A 24,431-nucleotide genomic window follows, 5' to 3' on the forward strand; every position below is an offset into this window, starting at 1 on the left:
TGACACACCTTTATATTTACTTCTCTACAATTTTTTTTTGGCTGCACAGTCTATGATTGCCTCTTCATATGACACAGACTTGATAAATCATTTTCTTAGAGAGAAAAGAAAGATAATTCAGCCTTTTTTCCAGTGGCGTTGATTGAAATTTGTTTTCTATTACTGACAGTTTAGAAAAGCTTTTTTATGCAGCTTACTGGTAACATATAAATATAATATAAATTTTAGGACTGTTGTAAAATTTATGAAAATCTCATGTTTCTTTCATAAGTAAACTGTAAGATTTCAGGGCACATTTCAGATTTTCTTGTACAATGACTAATCTTAAATGCTCTCTGAATTAATGAGAGAAAACTGGCTTGTCACTGATGTCCTTGTAGGAGGGCATACCATGAGTTTTAGGTTTTCTTTGTTATGTCTTTCATGTTAAATCCACTAGAAATTTAAATGTTTTAGCAACACGTTCATATGATTTGCTCCTCCTCTTCATTAGCTGGATTATCAAATAATCATCACTTCTATTTAAAACTGATCTATTCTCTTAATGAATTGCTAGCTTTCGGTACAATGTGACATTGTTTTGTTACACTTTACTTGATTTCAGAATAATATCTATGATTTCATTGCTCCCCTTTGTCACTTGTTTTGTGTTTTATTTTTATCGAATTTTCCTTTTAACTATAAAATAAACTTGAAGATGACCAAAAAAGGTATATCCTTTGTATATTTTCAACTTAGGGAGTCTGTAATTTCTCACTTGGCTTATTAAAGATTTCCAAAAATCTCCTTACAAATTGAAGTCAAAACAGCAAACTTTCAATTCAACATCCCCCCACCCCAATCCTGTCCCATCTCAAAAAAGGTCTAGGCTATTCTAAGCTGCCTGACATGAAGGGTAGTATATAGAAGAAAAAGGAGGCCCTAGAGATTGTAATACCGAGTGAAGTCAGACAAAGACAAACATCATATGATATCGCTTTTATGTGGAATCTAAAAAAATGGTACGGATGAACCTTTTACAAAACAGAAACTGAGTCAGATGTAGAAAACAAACTTATGGTTACCAAGGTAAAAAGATCAGGGAGGAATAAATTGGGAGTTTGGGACTGACATATACATACTACTATATATAAAATAGATAACTAAGCAATAAGGACTTAATGTGTAGCACAGGGAACTCTACTAAATACGCTGTAATAATGTGTAAGGGAGGCCTCGCAGGTGGCTCAGTGTTAAAAAAAAAGAAAACAAAAAACCTGCCTGCCAATTCAGGAGATGCAGGAGACTCAGGTTTGATCCCTGGGTTGGGAAGATCCCCTGAAAAGGAAATGACAACCCACTCCAGTATTTTTGCCTGAAAAATCCCATGAACATAGGAGCCTGGTGGGCCATAGTTCACGGGGTCACAAACAGTTGGACATGACTGACCTACATGGGAACCTACACACACACAACCTACATGGAAACAGAATCTAAAAAAGAGTGGATGCATGTGTTTGTACAACTGATTCACTTTGCTCTATAGCAGAAACTAACACAACATTGTAAATCAACCGTACTAAAAAAAAAAAAAATTAGTAAAAAAAGAGAATGGAAGAAAGGAAGGCAGAGGTATTCTTAACTGAGTGCAGTATAAATACATTTCCAAAGTTTATGGAAATAGGATTATTTGCACACATGGCTAGGTTTCCTACCAGGGCCCTGGACAAAGTCCATGTAAGCAAGGGGCCCTGAAGTTAAAGCTTTATTAGTTTCACACAGTAAATCCACCTTTGTGTGCCCTTGTAGAGAAACTCTCTGCTTCACACTCTTCAGGGTGCAGCCCCTTCCTTCTTCTGCGAGGGTGAGGTGGGGACAGTCTCTGGGGAAATGGACTTGGGGAGAAGATGATAGGACTCTCAACTTTTTCATAGGCAGCTTTCAACCAGTCTTCCTAGCCTGAGTGTTTGGCTTTGCTTCACTTCTAGAGGTGTCCAGGGCCACCAGTTCCTGAACCTTTGAGGATTTTATGACGGAAGATCTTGGTTTTCCTGAATGCTAGTTCATGATCTGGCTTCCTGGGAAATGCTAAGTCCATTACCCAACGTAACTGCATTCTAAACCCCAAGTGTTGTTGATAACAAATACCAAAAAGTGAAGATTAAAAATATAGAGTAGAGGTTAGACTCTCAAAAATACAATATTTAAAAAACAAACAAAACAAAATCACAAAGGTTATAAAAAATATATATGAAGTTTGCTTTAAAAATAGGGTCTTTTTTTTTTTCCCCCACAAGACAGGAAACCCAGAAAAGGTGTATAAACTTGAACCCAAAACAACAAAGTAAATGGCAATGGGATCATACTCATCAATAATTACCTTAAATGTAAATGGGTTGAATGCCCCAATCAAAAGACAAAGACTGGCTGAATGGATACAAAAACAAGACCCCCATATATGCTGTCTATAAGAGACCCACCTCAAAACAAGGGACACATACAGACTGAAAGTGAAGGTCTGGAAAAAGATATTTCACGCAAATGGCGACCAAAAGAAAGCAGGAGTAGCAATACTCATATCAGATAAAATAGACTTTGAAATAAAAGCTGTGAAAAGAGATAAAGAAGGATACTACATAATGATCAAAGGATCATTCCAAGAAGAAGATATAACAATTACAAATATATATGCACCCAACACGGGAGCACCGAAATATGTAAGGCAAATGCTAACAAGTATGAAAGGGGAAATTAACAATAACACAATAATAGTGGGAGACTTTAATACCCCACTCACACCTATGGATAGATCAACTAAACAGAAAATTAGCAAGGAAACACAAACTTTAAATGATACAATGGACCAGTTAGACCTAATTGATATCTATAGGACATTTCACACCAAAACAATAAATTTCACCTTTTTCCTAAGTGCCCACAGAACCTTCTCCTGGACAGATCATATCCTGGGCCATAAATCTAGCCTTGGTAAATTCAAAAAAATTGAAATCATTCCAAGCATCTTTTCTGATCACAATGCAGTAAGATTAGATGTCAATTACAGGAGTAAAACTATTAAAAATTCCAACATATGGAGGCTGAACAACACGCTTCTGAATAACCAACAAATCACAGAAGAAATAAAAAAAAGAAATCAAAATATGCATAGAAACAAATGAAAACCAAGTGTTGTTGATGTCTCTATTTTCCTTGAATTTGTAGATTCATGATTTCTAAAAAAATCACTTCACTGTGTTTCTTGTAGGATTTTAAGGGAGATTAAAACTAGATGCATAATATTACACATTATAATGTATAATGTGCTATATATTATAGATACATTATATTATACTATATATACCTGGTTTCTCTCTCACAAATCCCATAGCCTGTCACCTCTACTCAGAACCTGCTTTATTAATTTAAAAAAACAACTTTATGAGTGAAATTCACATTCTGTAAAATTCATTGTTTTATAAGTGTACAATTTGGTGTTTTGGGTATATTCACAGACTTGTACAACTCTCATCACTAATTTTATTTTATTTTTGGCCATGTTGTGCAGCTTGTGGGATCTTAGTTCCTGGAGCAGGGATTGAACCTGCACCCTTGGCAGTGAAAGCAGAGTCCTAACCACTGGATTGCCAGAGAATTCCCACCACTAACTAATTTTAGAACATTTTCATCACCCAAAAGGAAACCCTGTATCTATTAGCAGTCATTCACCATTTAAAGCTCAACATTCAGAAAACTAAGATCATGGCATCCAGTCCCATCACTTCATGGCAAATAGATGGAGAAACAGTGGCTGACTTTATTTTTCTGAGCTCCAAAATCACTGCAGATGGTGACTGCAGCCATGAAATTAAAAGATGCTTACTCCTTGGAAGGAAAGTTATGACCAACCTAGACAGCATACTAAAAAGCAGAGACATTACTTTGTCAACAAAAGTCTGTCCAGTCAAGGCAATGGTTTTTCCAGTGGTCATGTATGGATGTGAAAGTTGGACTATAAAGAAAGCTGAGCACCGAAGAATTGATGCTTTTTAACTGTGGTGTTGGAGAAGACTCTTGAGAGTCCCTTGGACTGCAAGGAGATCCAACCAGTCCATCCTAAAGGAGATCAGTCCTGGGTGTGCACTGGTAGGACTGATGTTGAAGCTGAAACTCCAATACTTTGGCCACCTGATGCGAAGAGCCGACTCATTTGAAAAGACCCTGATGCTGGGAAAGATTGAGGGCAGGAGAAGAAGGGGACAACAGAGGATGAGATGGTTGGATGGCATCACCGACTCAATGGACAAGGGTTTGGATGGACTCTGGGAGTTGGTGATGGACAGGGAGGCCTGCCATGCTGCGGTTCATGGGGTCACAAAGAGTTGGACACGACTGAATGACTAAACTGAACTGAACTGAACCATTTTGTAGTGTAGCAGAAAGACACTTTCATTCTCTAAGGATTTGCCTATTCTGGATATTTCACATACACAGAATTATATAACATGTGGCCTTTTGTGTTGGCTTCTTTCACTGAGTAAAATGTTTTCTACGATTAGCTATGTTGTGGCATGTATGAGTATGATGTTGAGCATCTTATTTGGTGTTTATTAGTCATTTGTGTATCTTCTCTGGAGAAACATCCATTCAAATTGTTAGCCCATTTAAAAACTTGATGTTCTTTTAACTGTTGAGTTGTAGGAATTCTTTATATACTCTGGGTACAAGTCCCTAATCAGATATATGTTTTGCAAATATTTTCTGTCTTTTGTGATTTTTTTTTCCCCACTTTCTTCATGGTGTCCTTTGAAGAATTAGTTTTAGATTTTGAAATAGCCGAATCTATGTTTTCTTTTGTTGTTTGTGGTTTTGGTTTTTGTATCTAAGAATTCTTTGCCAAATCCAAGGTCAGGAAGATTCACATTTGTTTTCTTTACTTAGAGTGTTCTAGTTTCAGCTTTTACGTTCAGGTCTTTGATCCTTTCTAACTTTAGTCATAGTGTAGGTAAGGGTCCTACTTCATTGTTTTGCATGGGGCCATCCAGTTATCCCAGTACTGTTGGTTGAAAAGACTTTCCTTTTCTGTTGAACTGTCCTGGCATCCTTGTTAAAAATCAACAGACCATCAATGTAAAGGTTTATTTCTGGACTCAATTCTACTCCATTGATTTGCATATCTATCTTAATGCTAGTACTACACTGTCTTAATTACTGTTGCTTTGTAGTAAGTTTTGAGATTGGGAAGAGTAAGTCCTCCAACTTTGTATTACTTTGCTAAGACTGTTTTGGCTATTCTGTGTCCCTTGCATTTCCAAATGAATTTTAGTGGTTTGTTTTTTATATTCAAATCTTTACTCCATGTAGAGTTTGAGTGTATGATTAGCCAGCTGCTTTAATGTGATTAAAAAAAAAAATCTTAAAAATATATATATTTTTAAAGATTTTTGTTTTAAATGACCATTTTTAAAGTCTTTATTGAATTTGTTACAAAATTGTTTCTGTTTTAAGTTCGCCATGAGGCATGTGGGATCATAGCTCCCCAACCAGGGATCGAACCTGCACCCCCTGCATTGGAAGGCAAAGTCTTAACCACTGGACCACCAGGGAAGTCCCCCCAAAAAATTAATCTATCTTTGAAAAATCATTTTATTAGTGTTAAACATTTCCACTCTATACACAAGTAGGTCCACTCTCTTTTGAACAACACAGATTTAATTATTTAGGTTTATAACAATTCAATATCTAGTAAGCAAATCCTTCTCATTACATTTCTTTTTTAGGTAATTTCTTGGCTACTTTAACTTTGTTTTGTTTTCAGATTTAAGATGAAATTCAAAATCATGTGCTGTATCCTCCCTTCTAAATCAGGATATTTATTACTGAAAATATATTCAGTTCAGTTCAGTTGTTCAGTCGTGTCTGACTCTTTGCAACCCCAGGCCTCCCTGTCTATCACCAACTCCTGGAGTTTACTCAAACTCATGTCCACTGAGTCAGTGATGCCATCCAACCATCTCATCCTCTGTTGTCCCCTTCTCCTCCTGCCTTCAATCTTTCCCAGCATCAGGGTCTTTTCAAATGAGTCAGTTCTTCACATCAGGTGGCCAAAGTATTGGAGTGGCATCGGTCCTTCCAATGAATATTCAGGACTGATTTCCTTTAGGATGGACTGGTTGGATGTTCTTGCAGTCCAAGGGACTCTTTAGTCTTCTCCAACACCACAGTTCAAAAGCATCAATGCTTCGGCGCTCAGCTTTCTTTATAGTCCAGCTCTCACATTCATTCATACATGACTAATGGAAAAACCATAGCTTTGACTAGACGGACCATCACTGGCAGAGTAATGTCCCTGCTTTTTAATATGCTGTCTAGATTGGTTATAACTTATCTTCCAAGGGGCAAGCGTCTTTTAATTTCATGGCTACAGTCACCATCTGCAGTGATTTTGGAGCCCCCCAAAATAAAGTCTGTCACTGTTTCTACTGTTTCCCCATCTATTTGCCATGAAGTGAAAATACATTATATTTATAAATTAACTTATGAAGAACTTATATCTTTATCAATATTAGGTTTGCTCATTTAGGGCCAAAACATTTCTTTCCAGTCATTCAAGTCTTTTTTATCACTTTCTTTGGCCTTAAGAGTTTTTTCATATAGGTCTGCTACAGTTATTTTGTTAAATATTAACATCCCAAATTAACACCTATCAGTGAAATTTTTTGTCCTACATGTCTTAGGTGCACTCCATGGAATTTTATATTTTGGTTATGCTACGAATGGATCCTCTTTTTCACTTCATCTTCCTGGTACACAGGAAAGCTATGGGGTGTTAAATATTTACCCCACAACCAGTCACCACACATATATATTTAACCTAGTCTTAATAGCCCAAGAAATTTGGCTGGCAAGAAAAAAAGAACTAGGTTTTCCAAATAGTCATATCATTTAAAAATAACTCTAAGATTTTCCTCTTCTTCCCCAATATTTAATATCTATTTATTGTCTTGTATTATGGCATTGGCTAGAAATTGCAGAAAATGATGCTTCTGACTTTAGTAAGAATCTCTGAGTTTAATCTTCTGCTGTAGAACAAGAAGGCGGCTCCTGGTTTCAGCCAAGAAGCCTCCCATTGGGTTGGCCAAAAAGTTCACTTAGGTTTTTTCTGTATGATAGTAGAAAAGCCTAAAAGAACATTTTGGGCAACCCAATAATAGTAAGGAAATATTTTTCTGTTTCCAGTTTACTGCAAGATATAAAGACTGGACTTTTGAATTATATCAATGCCTTTTCAGCATGCATTAACTGACCTGTTGGTTCGCCTATGACCTTGTGCTGTGATGAACTGTGTGAATGCATGTCCCCAGAATGAGCCATCCTTTCATTACCGAAGTAAGCTCTATTTGGTAAAAAGTACAGGTTAATTAACTCTGATGTGTACACATCTTGTTTTCTCATTACCACACACAAGCACCTCAAGGGTAGGGACTCAGTGTTATGCTTCTGCGCATCTCCTGCAAGTGCTGGACTCGGCACAGTGCAATTTTCAACCTTTTACTGAATGAACAGCCGGTGACTATGTATTAAGGGTATCCTTCATGCCTAGTACTATGTGAGGATTAGGGATCTCAGCATGAACAAGGCAGACTCATTCTATGATTTCATGGAGCTTATAGTCTGGTTTCATACACATAGTAAGCAGGGAATGAATGATTAAATGAATGGGTAAAATGAGACCATTGCCCTCAGGGCCCTATCAAATACCACACTCTAATTTAGGGCTCCTGAAAAAAGCTACTCTTAGATCAGGCTATATACAGAACAAAGAAAGGTAGTATCATTGTCCTTGGTCTCCCAATCCTTATCTAGTTATAATAAAAACCTAAAAAGGCATCACCAGCCACAAGCACCAGCCAGGGTCAAGGCAAAGTACATTCAGTGGAGACCGAGAGAACAGAGCTGGCCTTTGGCACTGGCAGTGAAGCCTGGGCAAGTTAGCAGCGTGTGGGTCAAGGGAACACATTTTCAAGAGCCTGAGAGGAAATGTGAAAGGAGAAGAGTCTCCTGGGTTTCTTCTCAGGCTGCCAAAGGGCGAATGTGCTCTGCTCTGCCAGAGAGAGAGCCAGAGAACTTGGGCAGGTGGTCTGATGGAGGGATCAGATTCTCTGCCGCTGAAGTGGTAAAGGGTGGAGAGAGAGCAAAACACTTTAAGTCAACTGACTCCTCTGCCTCTTCGTCTCCTTGACCTCTGGATTTCATCCTGTGGTTCAAGGCCCCCACAGGACATCCTCAGAAGCAGCAGCTAGAGTGACGGCAAGGCAGCATCTCCTGAGAGCACTGCTGCCCTGGCATAGCTGGGGCTCTGGGATGAGGGGCTCACTGGGCTTCCAGACTTCTGTTCTCCTCCTCCTTGTCCTCACAGTTCTCCCCTTGGAATCGGGTTGGGGGGGGGGGGGTGTCAGCAGAGGTCCAGAAAGGAGACGGGGCTAGCTCCCCGGAGAACCTCTAAACTCTGGGAGCTATCAGAAAGGCTGTGAGCTCCCGACCCAGGGAGTGGGCTTCCTTACTTGGTTCTCCTTGCCATTCCATAAATATGAGCATCAGAGGGCAGGGGAAGAAATATTTTGGTCTCGGGGACAAAATGGAGAAAACATTTCTCTCAGCCCTGCCCGTCTCCAACCCCCAACCAGCCCCACCTCAAAAAAGAAAAAAAGTTTTATGTGTACAGAGGGAAAGGGGAAGAGGGGGGAAAGGGTTCTATTTTCTTTCACAATAAAGAAAAGTCAACAGGATGTTCTCCAAAGCTACAAATATACTTTTCAAACAGTAAATATCTCTATTAGCAGCAGGATGCCAGTTGGCTAATTCTGTCTCAGTAAAACCTTTCCCAAAAAACTCCTGCTCTTGTGTAATGTCTATTTACAAAACTGGCTCTTGTGCCTTTTCAATTTGCTGGGTTTCTCAATCTTTTGTTTCCCCACCCCCTCCACGGCAGAGGCAGAGACTGAGAGGCAGCCCCAGATGGCAGCTGCGTGGGGATCCCCCTGGTCACCCCAGCACATCTCTCAAGCCCTGCCTTCTTTGGAGAGTCCTCCAGTCCATCACCAAGAAGAGCTGAAAGAAGCTAAAACCTACGTCCTCCTCCCTGGCCTTCACTGGGCCTCCTGGATTTGTTTCTATGGAGCCTGAATGGGCCTAGGCCCCGGCCGGGGGTGGAGAGAACCCTGGAATGATTCAGTCTACCCCCACCCCGCCATCTTACAGATATCTCCAGCTGAGCAAAGATCAGAGTTCGGGGTGGTGGGGAGAGGGAGGGCTGAGCAGAGAGTAGGAGGCAGTTGATAGTGGCTGAAATCCTGGCTCCCCAGGGAGTGGTCTGGGCCTGAGTCACCGTCTAGGCAAGAGCAGGAAGGTGGGCGAAAGGCAGCAGCTTCTGCAGGCTGGAAGGACGAGCCCCTCCTCCCCCAGCCTTCTGTCACTCTATTCTCGGGTCGCTGCTGGCTCTGGTCTGAGGCCCCCACCAAGGCTACCACCACCTTGACCATGAGAGAGGAAACAGCAGGCCGGGCCAGGGCAGGGCTTACAGGGAGTCAGCTGGCTCCGGAGAAGCAGCTGCTAAGGGATGCCATCTTCTCTGAAGGGCCAGCTGGCCATGATGCCTGGGGCCAAGGAAAGTTCAGCCGGAGCAAGGACGGGAGAGACCCCATCAGAAAGACAAATGGCCTGAGCTATGAACGACCAGTTTCCAGTGCCTACGACCACAGCCTCTCCAGCCCCACCTCAGTCCTTCCCCTAAATTACCCGGATCCCAAACCAGAGCACAGAGGACACCACCCTCACTTGCCACTGGACTGAGGAGGTGTGTGTGTGTTTAAAAATAAAAGGCATGACTCTGTGACTTGGCCGATTCAGTGCTTGGACCAGTACAATCGCCCAGCTCAGCTGTGATCCCTCCCCTTCCCCACGCTCCTGGGGCTGACCTCTGAAAGGAAAGGCAGAATGAATCACAGAGTGTAGAGTAAGTTCATCCAATAAAGAGGCCATTTACTGAGCATCTACTATTGCCAGTTTCTGTGCTTGCTGCTTCCGCTATGTCAGTTCGTTCAAAGTGCTGCCCTCCCGTATTTCACTCAAGAGACAGCGCACTGTGTGAGGGGATGGACTCTGGATCCAGGCTGCCTGGGTTCAAGATCTGGCTTTGCCAACTGCCAGCTGTGAGACTTGACAAGTGACTTAATTTTTCTGTGTCTCAGTTTCCCTGTCTATAAAATAGGGTCATAATATAGCTATCGTATAGGGTGGCTGTGAAAGCTAAATTAGTTTACTCTTTACAATAGTTCCCGACCTATAATAAGCAGCCCGTATCTGTCTGTCATAAAGATGAGGGTGGTGGTATCCTGACGATGCTAATCAAACTGAGGCCTAGATAGGGGACTTGCACAGAGTTATACAGAGGTCAAGTACGGTCAGGAGACCCGAAATGGTTGTTTTCTGTTTGGGGAGCACGAAGCAGTCCCATAACATAATCGCCACTACCAGGATCAAGTTGATATATTTGCTTACAATTGAGTGGTGACTTCCTCCTGAGCAGTAAAAGGATTTGTGACAGACCTCTGGAGACTTTTGGAACATCCAAAGATCAAGAAAAGAAAGTAAGGAAGGCGATTCAGAGAGGTGGCTTGGACTTTTTTTTTTTTGCCTCTCTTTAAAAAACTCCTTTGACAGACATTTTTTAAAAATGGCTTTCCCATTTTATAAAAGGGGACCATAAGGGACTTGAAGGTGCAATGTTTGTCCTGCTTATTGGACAAGCCAGAGATAAGTCTTCTTTGGCCTGACCTCCACTCTGATGGGTTCATGGAGGCTGAGATGCAGAGACTCTGAGAAGCACCAGACGAGCTGAGGCACTAGCTCTGATCTCATTCTCACTTCTGTTCTTCACCAACCAGGAATTTTAAAAGCGCTTTTACTCTGTCATTTCCTCTTCTCTGTTGAAGGTCTGGTCCTGAGAAGTGAGAAGAAGGCTGGGATGGACATCTACCTGTAGGCCCCCCTCCCTCGGTCATCCCCAGCTTTTGATCACAGGAGGCAATGATTCTTTTGCTATGAGGTCAGCCCTAGCCATGATGCTGGTCAGGCGAGGCATGACAACAGTTACAGAAATATTGGAAACAGAAAATTTTGGCACGTGTATAATAAATACTCATATATCTACCACAGAGCAATGTGAACTCTAACGCTGAGCCACACTTGCTTCAGGTCTTATCCTTCAATCTATACAACAGCACAGATACTGCTGAAGCTCCTGGGGTTTTCCAACCTGATCCCACTTCTTTCTCCCCACCCCATTATCCTCGACATAACCACTACCCTGAATTCAGGGTGTATTATTCCCATATTTTCACTTCATAAATTTGAATCCATAAGCACAACACAGTACTGTTTTACAGGTCTAAATTTTACACAAATATGTGCTGGGCTTCCCAGGTGGCACTAATGGTAAAGAACCTGCCTGCCAATGAAGGAGACGTGAGAGACGTGGGTTCGATCCCTGGGTTGGGAAGATTCCCTGGAGGAGGGCATGGCAACCCACTCCAGTATTCTTGCCTGGAAAATCCCATGGACAGAGGAGCTTGGTGTAAAAAAGCTCCTCTAAGGGGCAGAGTTGTGTAATCACAAAAAATGAGAAAAAGCAGTTCCCCACAGGGTTGCAGCGTCTAACATGACTAAAGTGACTTAGCACACACAAACTTTATACAAATAGTACAATATTAAATGTACCATTTGGAAACTTTATGTCTAGCATGATGTTTCTGAGACACACATGACTTCATTCATTTTGACTACAGCTTATTTTACTATGTAACGATAACATGTTTTATTTTCCCATTCTTTAGCGTCTGGAACAATGAAGCAGTGGACATTTCTGCTGCAGGTCTCCTGCTGCACAGGTGTGAAAGGTTAACTGGGTGAGGGGTAGGCCCAACTCTGACTGCGTGAGGAGCTGCAAAACCTCCCAGTGGTCGGATCAATTCCCTGCCCCCACCCCATGCAGTGGCTGCAGCTCCCACTGCTTCCGCAGACACCTGGCATTGCTAGACGAAATTTACCGAATCGTTTGCCAGTTCAGTAGCTGTGAAATGGCATGTCATTTCTCACTGTTGGTTTAATCTCTCCTTGAATATTTTTTTTTTAGATTTTTTTTTTTTGATGTGGACCATTTTTTAAAGCCTTTATTGAATTTGTTACAATACTGCTTCTGTTTTAGGTTTTGTTTTTTTTGGCCCTGAGGCTTGTGGGATCTTAGCTCCTGGACCAGGGATTGAACCTGCACCCCCTGCATTGGAACCTGCAGTCTTAACCACTGGACCACCAGGGGAGTCCTTCTTTGATAATTAATACACAGGAAATCTTGGCTGAGGCTTTTGTCCACCTGGTTCTCTTTTCTGTTAAGTGGTTGACAGTTTCCAAATCTATGGAATAAATTCTTATATAGAACCAATCAGTGTTCTTTACAGTCACCCCTTCTGTATTTCTTATTATAACCTATGACAAAGAACCAAATAAACAAACAGCACTATCTTGACCAGGCTGGAGTCACAGGTAGAAGCTTCTAGTCTGAATATTTGTAATAAACTCTGGGTCCTGTGTAGAAGACCCATCACTCACTCATCATTTACACTACTGCATGTCATTCCACTGTAAACAGCTATCAAAATCAGTCATGAAAGCAATGAAGTGGGTCTTTCTTTAAAAACCAAAATAGAACATAACAAAATATCTGAGTGCATTGCACACATCCAATGTGAAACTAATTTCAAGTGTGTGTGTGTTGACATCAAAGGCATTTCTAACTGCAAACTGTGGTCAAAAAATTTCAGAAGCCACTGTCCAAGTTGCCCCGCCCCCATCTCCATTCTTTCGCTTCTGAATTATCCTGCAGACCACTGCCAAATTAACCTGACAAAAATCATTGCTTTTTCCCTGCCACTTCCCTGCTCAAAAACCTGAAATTTTCAAAAGCCTAGGCTTGATTTCAATTCCTCAGCATGGCACTGCAAGTGCTTGCAGCAGGGCCCCAACCAGAGTGCCAGCTCTCATCCACGAAGCTTCTACCCGAATCACTATTAATTAAATACAAGCTGGCCTCCTGACTGCCCGCCCCCAACACTCTAGAAGCATTCCATCTCCACGCACTTTTCTCACACCATTTTTCCAACCTGTACACCCCTTTCTGTCGTTCCCCACTGCAATAGGACACGCTTGCTAAGTTAACGTTGAGTTACAGTCACATTCTCTGCTTGATATCTTTCGTGATGATGCTACATGGATGTTTAGTGATCAGCTGTCATTCCTGTGAACCCCTGGCACTTTTCATACACCAGATGAAGGCAAGGATAGAGTCTTGAAGCCTTCGGAATGTCCCCCAATGTTTAGTGCTTGATATATGTTAAATCAACAAAGATTCATTGAGCGCTATGTGCAATGAACTACAGTGGGCTCTATTTAGTAGATCAGCCACCAGACTAATGGTTTTGGGACAACTGTAATAGTTTAACTGCTAATCTGAAAGCTACCTTAATACATTTACTTAGAGTAGAATAATCAAGTTGGCCAAAAGGTTTCCTCGGGTTTTTCCATAAGATGTTATGAGAAAACCTGAACGAACTTCTTGGCCAACTCAATATAAGAAAATGCCTTTGACTAAGAAGCTGTGGGACTCAAGATGCTTGACTCTTTCAAACTGCTCCCAAATCAGGAAAAAGTCCCTTCCCCTCTTGTTACAAATGGCTGAAAGTAGAGTTTTACATCTGTGCACAAAACAATGTTGAATACAGAATCCCATGGGCTCCTCAATGGGCATTGCTATGCTCTTTATGGGTTTCCCAGGTGGCACTAGTGGTAAAGAATCCGCCTGCAAATGCAGGAGGCATAGGAGATGAAGGATTGATCCCTAGGTCTGGAAGATCCTCTGCAGGAGGAAATAGCAACCTGTTCTAGTATTCTTGCCTGGAGAATCCCATGGACAGAGGAGCCTGGCAGGCTACAGTCCATGGGGCCGCAAAGAGTCAGACAAAACTGAGCATATGGCTCTTTATAGAGGAGGAAGAAGCTTGGGGAGAGGCTGGCCTGTCCAAAGTCACAGAAGTGAGTGGTAAGGCTACCCCAGGCGGGGAGGCCCCATAGTCGGAAGGAACCAAGATGGCCCAGAGTACCTGAAGGTCTGCAGGACATGGGACTTCCTCTATCACTTAATGTGTGAAGACCGGTCACTTCCTGTAATTCACTACCAACCTGCTCATGTTAATCAGCTGACTCTGGGATCCAGTCAACTTGGGGATGGTCTTCCCCTTTCCTAATGTTCCTGTTCGAGCATGGGAATTCTCAGGCTTCAATTCCAGTTCTGCGAGGTGAATGAATTCAGATAAGTTGCTGAAGGGAGATAATCAGACCTGAACTGCAAACCTCAAAGGGCAGACGCAGGGATGCTATCAGATAATGGATGGGAACATAATTTGCAAAGTTAAAAGTACTGTACGAATGTAAGATAGCAATGGTAGTGCCAGAGGGAAAAAGCCTCCCCTGAGAAAATGTCTGCCATTGAATGGATGTCTCCCTCTGACCCAGCAGTTTACTGTCCTTCCTTTATATTCCATCCAATTCATTTGACAATTACCGATTAGGTATTCACTATGTGCCACACACCATGTGTACACACAGATGGAGAAGCCATAGATCCTGCTCTCGGGGACTTTACCGTGTGAGAGGCACATGTTTACGATATGTGGAGAATGTGGGAGAACTATATGAGAAGCACTGTGGAGCTGGAGAATAAAGGCGTTTGGGTGGGGGGTGGGTAGGGAAGGCAAAGGACAGAACAGACAGTAGACTGGGAAGCCACTTCTTCATGTTAATGACAGCATACCTAGACCCTCTTCAGTTCGTAAAGTAGCTTTTGCACATTTTTATCTTACATTTTTCCTGAGCAAAGGCAAGTCACTATATGGGAATACAGTTCTCATTCATACATTTAGTCAACATTTACGGATTGCCGGGGACAGTGCTAAGGTTACTATGGTGGCCAAGAGACAACTGTTTTCAACAACTCATGGACTAGTGGGCTGACTGAAAAGCCAGCAATTCAAGTATAGATGCTAATGAGAGCCAGAGGAGGGGCACCCCACTCAGCTTGGCAGGGTGTGCAGGGGCCATTTAGGGAAGACCCTCAGAGCAGGTGACACCTGCCCTGACTTTTTTTTTTTTTTTTACTTTTGGCTAGGCTGGCATTTGTTGTTGCATTGGGGCTACTCTCTAGTTGGGGTGCACAGGCTTCTCACGTCGGTGCTTTCTCTTGTTGCAGAGCACGGGCTCTAGGGCGCGCAGGCTCAGTGGCTGTGGCACATGGGCTTAGTTGCCTTGAGGCATGTGGGATCTTCCCGGACCATGGATCACACCCATGTCCCCTGCACTGGCAGGCAGGACCACCAGGGAAGCCCTGCCCTGACTCAAAGGATGAGCGGATGTGGGCCTGGAGGATGGTGGGGCACGGGGAGGAAAGCATTTTGGGCAGGAGCAGTGGGTAGAAAGGAACAGGGGCACAAGAGACCAGGAAAACCGTGGACACAGGAGTGAAGGGGGATAGCCAGATCCAGAGGGGCCTTATAAGACATGGCACGGATTTAACCCTTTATCCTGAAGATGATGGGGAGGGTACAGGGTGAGAACAGGGGGTAAAAAAAAGATGTTCCCTGAGGAATACCAATGTTTAAGGGGGCAAAAAGAGGTAGAAAAGCCCAGAAGAATCACAAACACAAAAAATCAGATCTGCAGGGTTTCCATTCTTTTCACAACAGATCTGGGTGACAAAGTGTCAGTTGAAAGTATCCACTGGAGAAAACAAGACGGAGAAAGATCAAGTGCCCGACCAGGCCATACTGTGACTGAGGGAACCAGAGCCTGAACTCAGCACACCAACTCCTACCAAGTTTATTTGTGTTGATTTTAATTTCCTTTCTTCTGAGTCAAACTCCTGAGCCTCTAGGTACAGGACGATTTCCTTCAGCAGTGCTCCTTTTTCCTTGTCGTTGAAGCCTAACATCATTGTCAAGGTGTGTGGTTCCAAGGAAGACAGATGAGTAAGATTAAGGCCACTATCCTTAATACTACTTAATTCTTCCTCCACATCATAATAAAGACACACACACACCCAGGGAGAGAGGGAGTGATGGGGAAGAGGAGGGGAAAGAGAGAAGCACTTGGCTTAGGGCCAAGAGGTAGATCTGTGATCTGATATGTGAACATCAAATGCCTTCCTCAGAGCAGGGCCCACCACTTGGCCACCTTGCTGAAAGGCAGATTGGTGGATGGTGCATGAAGGAAGCAAGGGCCCACTAAACAAACAGGCAGTGGGCGGGCTGTATGCACTGAGGAAGCAGAGAACAAAGGGCTCTCACTCTTCATGCAAAGTCCACAGTGTGCAAAGGGCACCAATATTGGACATTTCTCACTGTGACATTTTGAAAGCCCAGTCTAGCCCAGAACAATGGCTGCCCTCTGGGGACTAAGGGCTGCGTGCCCCTAGGCCTTATTCAATGATGGCTGGCATATCCTATGTGCTTGGTGAACTTGACCTTAGGCATCAGCCTCCCATGACAGCTCTACGTCACTCTGGTCTCTTCCCCCACTGAGAATTCCAGTCGCAGATGAATGGATGGATTCATTCTGGGAGCAGGAAAACCACTCCAGGAGTGAATCAGAAGGATCCAGCCCCGGTCCTCTTGCCAGCCATTGAGCCAGGAACTGAGTGTGATTGTGTGCCCAGGCGCCGGTGCTGTTCCCCTCTCAGGGAGAGAGGGTCAGGGTCCACGCAAGAGATGACGTAGAAGCCCTCTAAGGAGGAAGAGAAAGGAACCTCAGCTTTGAGGGACAAAGCTACCCTTTTGGTTGTGACCCTCAGTCCAAGGAGGAGCCAAGACGTGTGTGTACTGGTACATTAATTCTACTGGAAAAAAATCTCAGCTTTGGCTGGACAGTTACTTGTCAATTTCAATTCTCTCCAGCCTGAAAGGCTTTAGGAAATAGGCTACTAGTTTTTTGTTTTTTGTTTTTTTTAGGAAAAAAAGGTTTCTGTGAGACAGGTGGAAACAATGCATCTCAGATCACCCAGAGAATCCTTTGGCTTCAGTGGTCTCTGCTCTGCTCCTCCCCTGATTTGTGAAAAAAAGATCGATTCACTCTTAAGAATTGTAAATGCCAGTCTAAGCAATGTAAAGCACCTGTACTGTCTGCTTTTCACTTTGAGGAAATTAGGTAAGAGAACTCCAAAGATTCAAGATGCAGCAGGTAAGAAGACGTCTATCTCACAAAGTAAGGGGACCCTGGTTGACCCTTTAAGGAAGCAATTCCTCTAGGAAGTGGAACTGAAGGATTGCCACTTTGCCCGTCACTGATTAGGTTATAACAAGATGGGAAAATTAGCTTTTTAAGGCTCCAGCCCGTTATCGGCCTCCTGGAGCAAAAGGTGAAGGAAAAAGGAGCAGCTCCTGCTGGGGCTTGTTAGAGGATTGCTCCGGGCTGCCCTCCACGTGCTGGCGCTGATTGTTTTATATTTGTCAATCTTCATCTAAGAAGCAAGGGGGTTAGGTAGAAATGGCTTACTTTTACACCACAGAGCTGTCCTTGACACTGAATGACATCAGCTGCTTGTGGCTAGAACTTAGTTTCCACAGATGGCCAAATGCGAGCCTGCAAGAGCCTTCCTGAAGAATATTCTACCATCTTTGCTCATTTATAACGCGCTATCGTCGTGTAGTTTTGGTAAAGAAACAGACTAGACACTGAGAAGAGAGTGGCAAAGATGATCCCTAGGCTAACAGAACTTGGATTCCAAAAGGATTGATTCATCCTGTACATCTCTGGTGGGGGGGAGGGGGGCGGTGGGGGAAGGGAGGAGCAGTGCATTCAGACCTGCACATCTATTGTGTTGGTTGGATGCCCTGAGGTTTGGAGTTGTGAATATGTAGGCCCTTGGGCCTGAGGGTAAGGTCCTTCAAGCAAATTGAGTTTTACAAAAGAAATCAACCACTGAACAATATCAACTGTTTATCACCAGTCAAGTATCAGACAGTTTCATAGCAACGCAGCTGCCAGCTCTTTAGTTGTGACTACTCTGAGACTCCCTCCCTTCTCGTCTCTTGGCCTCGTCCTTTCCATAACATTTACACTTACTTATGCTAACAGGGAAAGCAATGAGGGGGTAATGGCCCTGGAAACGATGAAAACTAGTCTGGTCCTGTACCGACAGGGTGCGTGTGTAATTCTGGCATCTTCCAAAAAAGAAGCACGGTTTGTCTCTTGAAGACTAAGTGGGGCAAAGGTTACTCTTTTGAAAGCAAGGGAGTTTGATCAGTGAACTGGGCTCAAATTGTCAGAATGAGGGCCACCTGGCAGCGGTGGAGAGACGCTCACGAAGGGAGAGAGGAGGAGATATTTCTCAACGGATATCTAGAAAAGGAGGTAACAGGAGAGTCGCTCCCTTCACGTTGTCGAGAGAAGACGGACGGTACCGGCTCCTTGGAACAAAGTCAGGAAACAACGTCAAGATCCCACGCTAAAGGGATCCCACGCCTCACTTCCCGGTGAGGCCTGCAGAGAGATGAAGCCTGCCGGCAAGCACCGGACCAAAGCCCCTTGAACGACCCTAGATCCCGGGCCAGTCGGGCCCTGCTCTGGGGTGAAGGGTCCGCGAGCAGTAGGGACCAAGGGACACAACTCGGACGGACGCAGGGCAAAGCGCATTGCGGGCTGGGGGCTCCAGCGGTTCTCGCCGTCTGGCCTCACTCACCAACTCATGATCCCGAACCTTGCCCTGCCACCGGGGTCCTCAGCTGCAACTCAGTCCTGGGAGATCGCTTCCGGATTCAACCAGTCTCCAGGAAGTGACGGTAGCCCCGCCCCCTCTGCCCGGAAGAGGCGTTCGGGAGGGCGGGGGTGGGGGTGGGGCGCGGCGCGTTAACCCTTCCGCTGCCGCTTGCTTCCGAGGTGTTGCCCTGGCCCGCGACGCTCAAGCGTTGGCTTAGGGGGTCCAGAGGACTCAGGCTGTGGCGGGGGCTTGAGGACCCCTGGGTGCGTTTTGTTCCTTAAACACTGACTTGTAAAATTCTCTTCCACAGACTACACGTGTTGCTTAACCGCCGATTGCCTTAGTTTTTCAGTCTGTAAAGAGATTTCTTATCCAGGGACGGTAGCAGTAACTAATTGTCTGGGGATCGGGGTGGGGGAGGGCGAGAGGACGAGGATGAAGGAGGGGGTGTGATGGACGGAAACTTATATTCACTGTATGGTCTTTTGTATCTTTAAAATTTTCTACTGGGTACATAGTTACCTGTTACAAACAAAGAAATAAATGGATCTTTCTGCTCCTCCAAGATGGCACAGGACTGTGAATAGAAATAGAATAGGTGCTTTTCAGGTTGGAATGTTCTGTGGATTTATTCAACAGAAGAAGACGAAGAATAAGTGTTGTTTCCAGTCTTCCATCTGGGCTCCACTATAGAACCCAAATGATGTGAATGGTCCCAGTCTTTCTACTCATTCATCTAACAAATATTCACTGGGCTCCTACAGTGTGCCAGGCACTGCACTAACTTCAAGAATACAACCATGGAAAAACAGTATAGATCCCGTGTTTACACTCTCCTAGAGCTACCTTACCTGGCAGTTAGGCAGTTATAAGTGTTCGCCAGGCTCCTCTGTTCATGGAATTCTCCAAGCAAGAATACTGGAGTGAATAGCCATTCCCTTCTCCAGGGGAATCCTCCTGACCCAGGGATAAAACCTGGGTCTCTCACTTTGCAGGCAGGTTCTTTACCATCTGAGCCACCAGGGAAGCCCCTGTAGGGAGAGGTAGTCAGGCAACTAAATAATAGTGTATAATAGGAAAGAACAAGGCACTGTGGCAGCCTGTAAGGGGCCCCCCTAAACTGCACATGGGTTTTTAGTGAAGGCTTCTGGGAGAACCCAATGTGTAAGCTACATCCTGATGGCAAATCAGGCTGGCTGGGTGATACCAAAGGGAGGCTTGGTGAAGGTGCAGGCAGTGGGAACCTATCCTGGCAGGGAACCTGACAGGTTCCTTCCATTTCACCAAAAGGATTTTCAGTTGTATTCATATTGGATGGTGGTATTAATAACACTTTGATATTTTCAGTAAATAATTGATCCAAATTCATCTTGACTTCTGAGCCCTGCTTCCATTAAAAAAAAAAAAGTCATCCAACAAGATGGCTTTTGGAAAACAATTCCACCCCAGTAAAAAAAAAAAAAAAAAAGTTTCAGGCAAGCAACTCATTTGCCTTGGGTCTTCCAAAGTCAGATTTCAGGGCCTTAGTTCCTGCTACGTTACTTGGGGGCCTGGGCCAAGTTGGTCTCCTTACCCCCCAGAAACTCCCTGCCTTAGAAGAGAGAGCAGCAGGCAGTGAGGCTACAGATTACTGCTGGGGCCCCAAGGGCCTTCCCTCTAGGTATTCTCCTCCTTCACATAGGCTTCAACGTTACTGGGGCTACTTGGAGAGTAGTTAAGCCTGTAAACTAGAACAGTGGTCCCCAATCTTTTTGGCACCAGGGCCTGGTTTTGTGGAAGACAATTTTTCCATGATGATGGCTGGGGGTGGGGTGGGGCAAATGGTTCCAGTGGTAATGTGAGTGATGGGGAGTCACACATGAAGCTTTGCTTGCTCCCTGCTGCTCACCTTCTGCTAAGTGGTCCATTAGTGGCCCCCCCTAATGGGGTTGGATACCCTTGAACTAGACCAAGGAAAAGTATGATTTTTTAAAGATTTAATTTTTTTTTAAATTGGAGGATAATTGCTTTATAACATTGTGTTGTTTTCTGCTGTACATCAACATGAATTGTGCTAAGTCACTTCAGTTGTGTCCAACTCTGTGTGACCCGATGGACTGTAGCCTGCCAGGTTCCTCTGTCCACAGGATTCTCCAGGTAAGAACTGGAGTGGGTTCCCATTCCCTTCTCCAGAAATATTCACAATTCAGGGGTCAAACCTGAGTCTCTTATGTCTCCTAAGTTGTGTTGTTTCTGCCATACATCATTGTGAATCAGCTATAAGTATACATGTATCTTCTCCCTCTTGAGCCTCTCTCCCACCCACAGCCCCCCAAGAATATTTGACTTATTCTGACCTCCCAGGGTAGGGAGGAGGGCTTGACCAGGGGAAACAGGGGAGCTCATAAGATCATCCACAGGGAGTAGTCTCTCATTTTTATTTTCTGTTTCCATTCTTGAGGGTATATGACTCAACAGAGGTTTTCCAGTGAAGGGTGGGCCCCCAAGCACATCACACAGATTGACTCCATCACCATGTTACTCCTCAGGAGACAGGCCAAAGTGAGCAGCAGGACAGCCTTGAAGAGCAGAGAGGAAGAAGAGAAGTCACCAAAGGGCAGTGAGGGCAGAGTGGACAAATGAAGGGACAGTCCTTGCTGCTTCGCCCAGGATGGACGGAGGGTGATGTGCTTATGAGCCTCCTGGAATTTCAGCACCTGTGGATGGCTCCCCCACCTGCTTCCTCATTTCCCCAAACTCTGTATCCCCTGGTTATTGCCCCACAGTGCTAAAGAACGTCCAAGTATTAGCCTAGGCAACCACCATATCCCAGGGGAAGTCTGTTTCAGGGCTGTGGGATGGAAACCACATCCTGCAGGGCAAGAATGATGAGTTCCGGATTAAGAATCTGGAGGAGTCCTGGGCTCTGGTTCTTTGACCCCAAGATGACCTCAGACAAGTCACAGCTCTTTTCTGGGCCTTGAATTCCTCTTTGAGATGAGTGGATGGATCTCATCACCAAAGTCACTAGTATTCTGAGGTTCCAAGTCAACCGTTGACTGCAGAGGCCCCCAGGAAGCAGAAGAATAGGAGAGGCATATGAGATGGGGCTTGAGCAGGGAGAGGCAAGCCCAGAGAAGTGAGCAGGTCTGAGGAATCATCCATGTCTGGAGATGAAGCCAAACACATAGCTTCTGGAATGAAAGGATTCAGCCTGAGGCCTCCCTGGGGCTGTACTGCTTATCTTTGACCCCAGAACTTTCATGTAGCCTGCGCGACCTTTACTGGGAAAAATGCTGGCCTCCCAGGAGTCTGTAAGGAGAGTGTCTGCTCTGAGCAGAGCTCAATCTCCCTACTGTGGCTCATTGGCTCAGCTTGAGGCCTGCTGGGCTGAGGGTGGATGCTGGGCTCAGACAGGCATCCTGCTATGCCATGAACCCACGAGCTTCCCTCCATGAGCATGGCATGCCATGTGAGCCATGGGGAACTGAGCACAAGGAAAGACAAACACCTCCCACTGTTGGGGGGAACTCAGCTGTAGGGGCTCCAGACCCAGGGCTGGGAGCTTGTCTTGCTCTTCTATAACCAGCCCACTCCAGTATTCTTGCCTGGAGAATCCCATGGACAGAGGAGCCTGGCAGGTTACAGTCTATAAGTTCCCACAGAGTTGGACACAATGGAAGTGACTTAGCAAACATGCATGCAACCAGCATGATACAGGTTGACCCTGGCCCTTCAGGGTGGGGGTTGGACTAGAATATGAGCAAATTCAGTTTCTAAGTGGAAGCAGAGAGTGGAGTAGTTTTGGGTATTTCCAGTGGTCATGTATGGATGTGAGAGTTGGACTGTGAAGAAAGTTGAGCGCCGAAGAACTGATGCTTTTGAACTGTGGTGTTGGAGAAGACTCTTGAGAGTCCCTTGGACTGCAAGGAGATCCAACCAGTCCATTCTGAAGGAGATCAGCCCTGGGATTTCTTTGGAAGGAATGATGCTAAGGCTGAAACTCCAGTACTTTGGCCACCTCATGCGAAGAGTTGACTCATTGGAAAAGACTTTGATGCTGGGAGGGATTGGGGGCAGGAGGAGAAGGGGACGACAGAGGATGAGATGGCTGGATGGCATCACTGACTCGATGGACGTGAGTCTGAGTGAACTCCAGGAGTTAGTGATGGACAGGGAGGCCTGGCTGCAATTCATGGGGTTGCAAAGAGTCGGACACGACTGAGCGACTGAACTGAACTGAACTGATCAATAGATGCTACTGATTTCAAGCCAGGTGAATACTGCATTCTCCCCAGAAGCCTGAGCCAGAAGTTAAATGAGTGTTCAGGTGGCAGGGACAAAGCTATTTATCAGAAGGAAAGCAGCTTAAGGGGTTTCCTGGGTGGCTCAGTGGTAAAGAATCCACTTGCAAATGCAGGAGACGCAGGTTCAATCTCTGGGTCTGGAAGATTCCCCTGGATGAGGAAATGGCAACCCATTCCAGTATTCTTGCCTGGAAAATCCCATGGACAGAGGAGCCTGGTGGGCTACAGTCCATGGAGTCACAAAGAGTTGGTTGCGAATGAGCATGAGCACGAATGAAGCAGCAGCAGAACTAGCTTTGCCACCTGACATCTCTTTGGAGTTTTTCATGCCGTAATTGGTAAGCAGCTGCTCCCTGTTAACCTTCATCTCTGAGTTTGTCATATACACCCTCCCCCAGCTTCCCCACACAGAAGTCTAGGGAGTGCTGGAGTGCTGTGCTGAGGATTCTGGGGAATCTTCCTATTGGTGGGGAAATTCTTCCTATTGGTTGACTAGCAATGTCTGCCATGGATGAGTAAGGGGAATATGGTATACATTCCACTTTATTATGTTGTTGTTATTATTTTTATGAGTTAATTGAGCAATCATGATATGCCAGGCATTATTCTAAGCAGTTCCCATTTAATCTTTTTTTTTTTTAATATTTATTTAATTTATTTTTGACTGTGCTGGGTCTTTGTTGTTGCTTGGGCTTTTCTCTAGTTTTGGAGAGTGGGGGCTACTCTTCATTGTGAAGCCTGGGCTCTAGGGAACTCGGGCTTCAGCAGTTATGGTTCCTGGGTTCTAGAACACAGACTTGGTAGTTGTGGTACATGGGCTTAGTTGCTCCAAAACACATGGGATCTTCCAGGATCAGGGATCAAACCTGTGTCTCCTGCATTGGCAGGCAGATTCTTTACGATTGAGCCACCAGGGAAGCACCCCCCTCCCCTTACCCATTTAATCTTCACAACAGCCCTACGAGGTAGGTACTGTTATTATTATCCACATGAAGTACAGTCAGTAAGTAGTGAAATGGAGATTCCAACATGGGCAACCTGACCTATGGCCGGGTTGGGGTGAAAGGAGGGGCGGCACATGACCAGGCACCTAACTAACGAGAAGTTGACATTCAGCCTCAGCCTCAGCCTGGGAGCTTTTATATGCTTCCTCCACTTTGGGGTGACCAGAAGGTGGCAGCACCTGGCAGGGTGAGAGGAAAGGGCAGATCCCAACTTGGCATGGGAGTCCTTTAGGGATCAGACAGCCCAGATATGGAGGAAAGCAAGAACAAATGAGGGTGTGGAGGAAGTCTAGCCAAGGGTCCAGA

At 44.6% G+C, this 24,431-nt stretch overlaps 1 protein-coding gene across 5 annotated transcripts in view; it reads right to left on the reverse strand.

The window, feature by feature from the left end:
- Positions 1-24,431, reverse strand: part of EGR3 (early growth response 3) — an 83,524-nt gene that overhangs the window by 31,434 nt on the left and 27,659 nt on the right. Inside the window, exon 1 of one of the 5 annotated variants that reach the window (XM_006040945.3) lies at positions 18,818-18,957. The exons of 1 other annotated variant lie outside the window; for it this stretch is intronic. In XM_006040945.3, the coding sequence (XP_006041007.2) occupies positions 18,818-18,825 (8 nt within the window). In that variant the 5' untranslated portion in view covers positions 18,826-18,957. Of the gene's footprint in view, positions 1-14,268; positions 14,292-18,817; positions 18,958-24,431 lie in introns of those variants that run through there. 3 more of the 5 variants (XM_025279193.2, XM_025279192.2, XM_044940124.1) reach the window with 3 other exon arrangements.

Source organism: Bubalus bubalis, chromosome 3, assembly GCF_019923935.1.
Source record: "Bubalus bubalis isolate 160015118507 breed Murrah chromosome 3, NDDB_SH_1, whole genome shotgun sequence".
NCBI classification, from domain to species: Eukaryota; Metazoa; Chordata; class Mammalia; order Artiodactyla; family Bovidae; genus Bubalus; species Bubalus bubalis.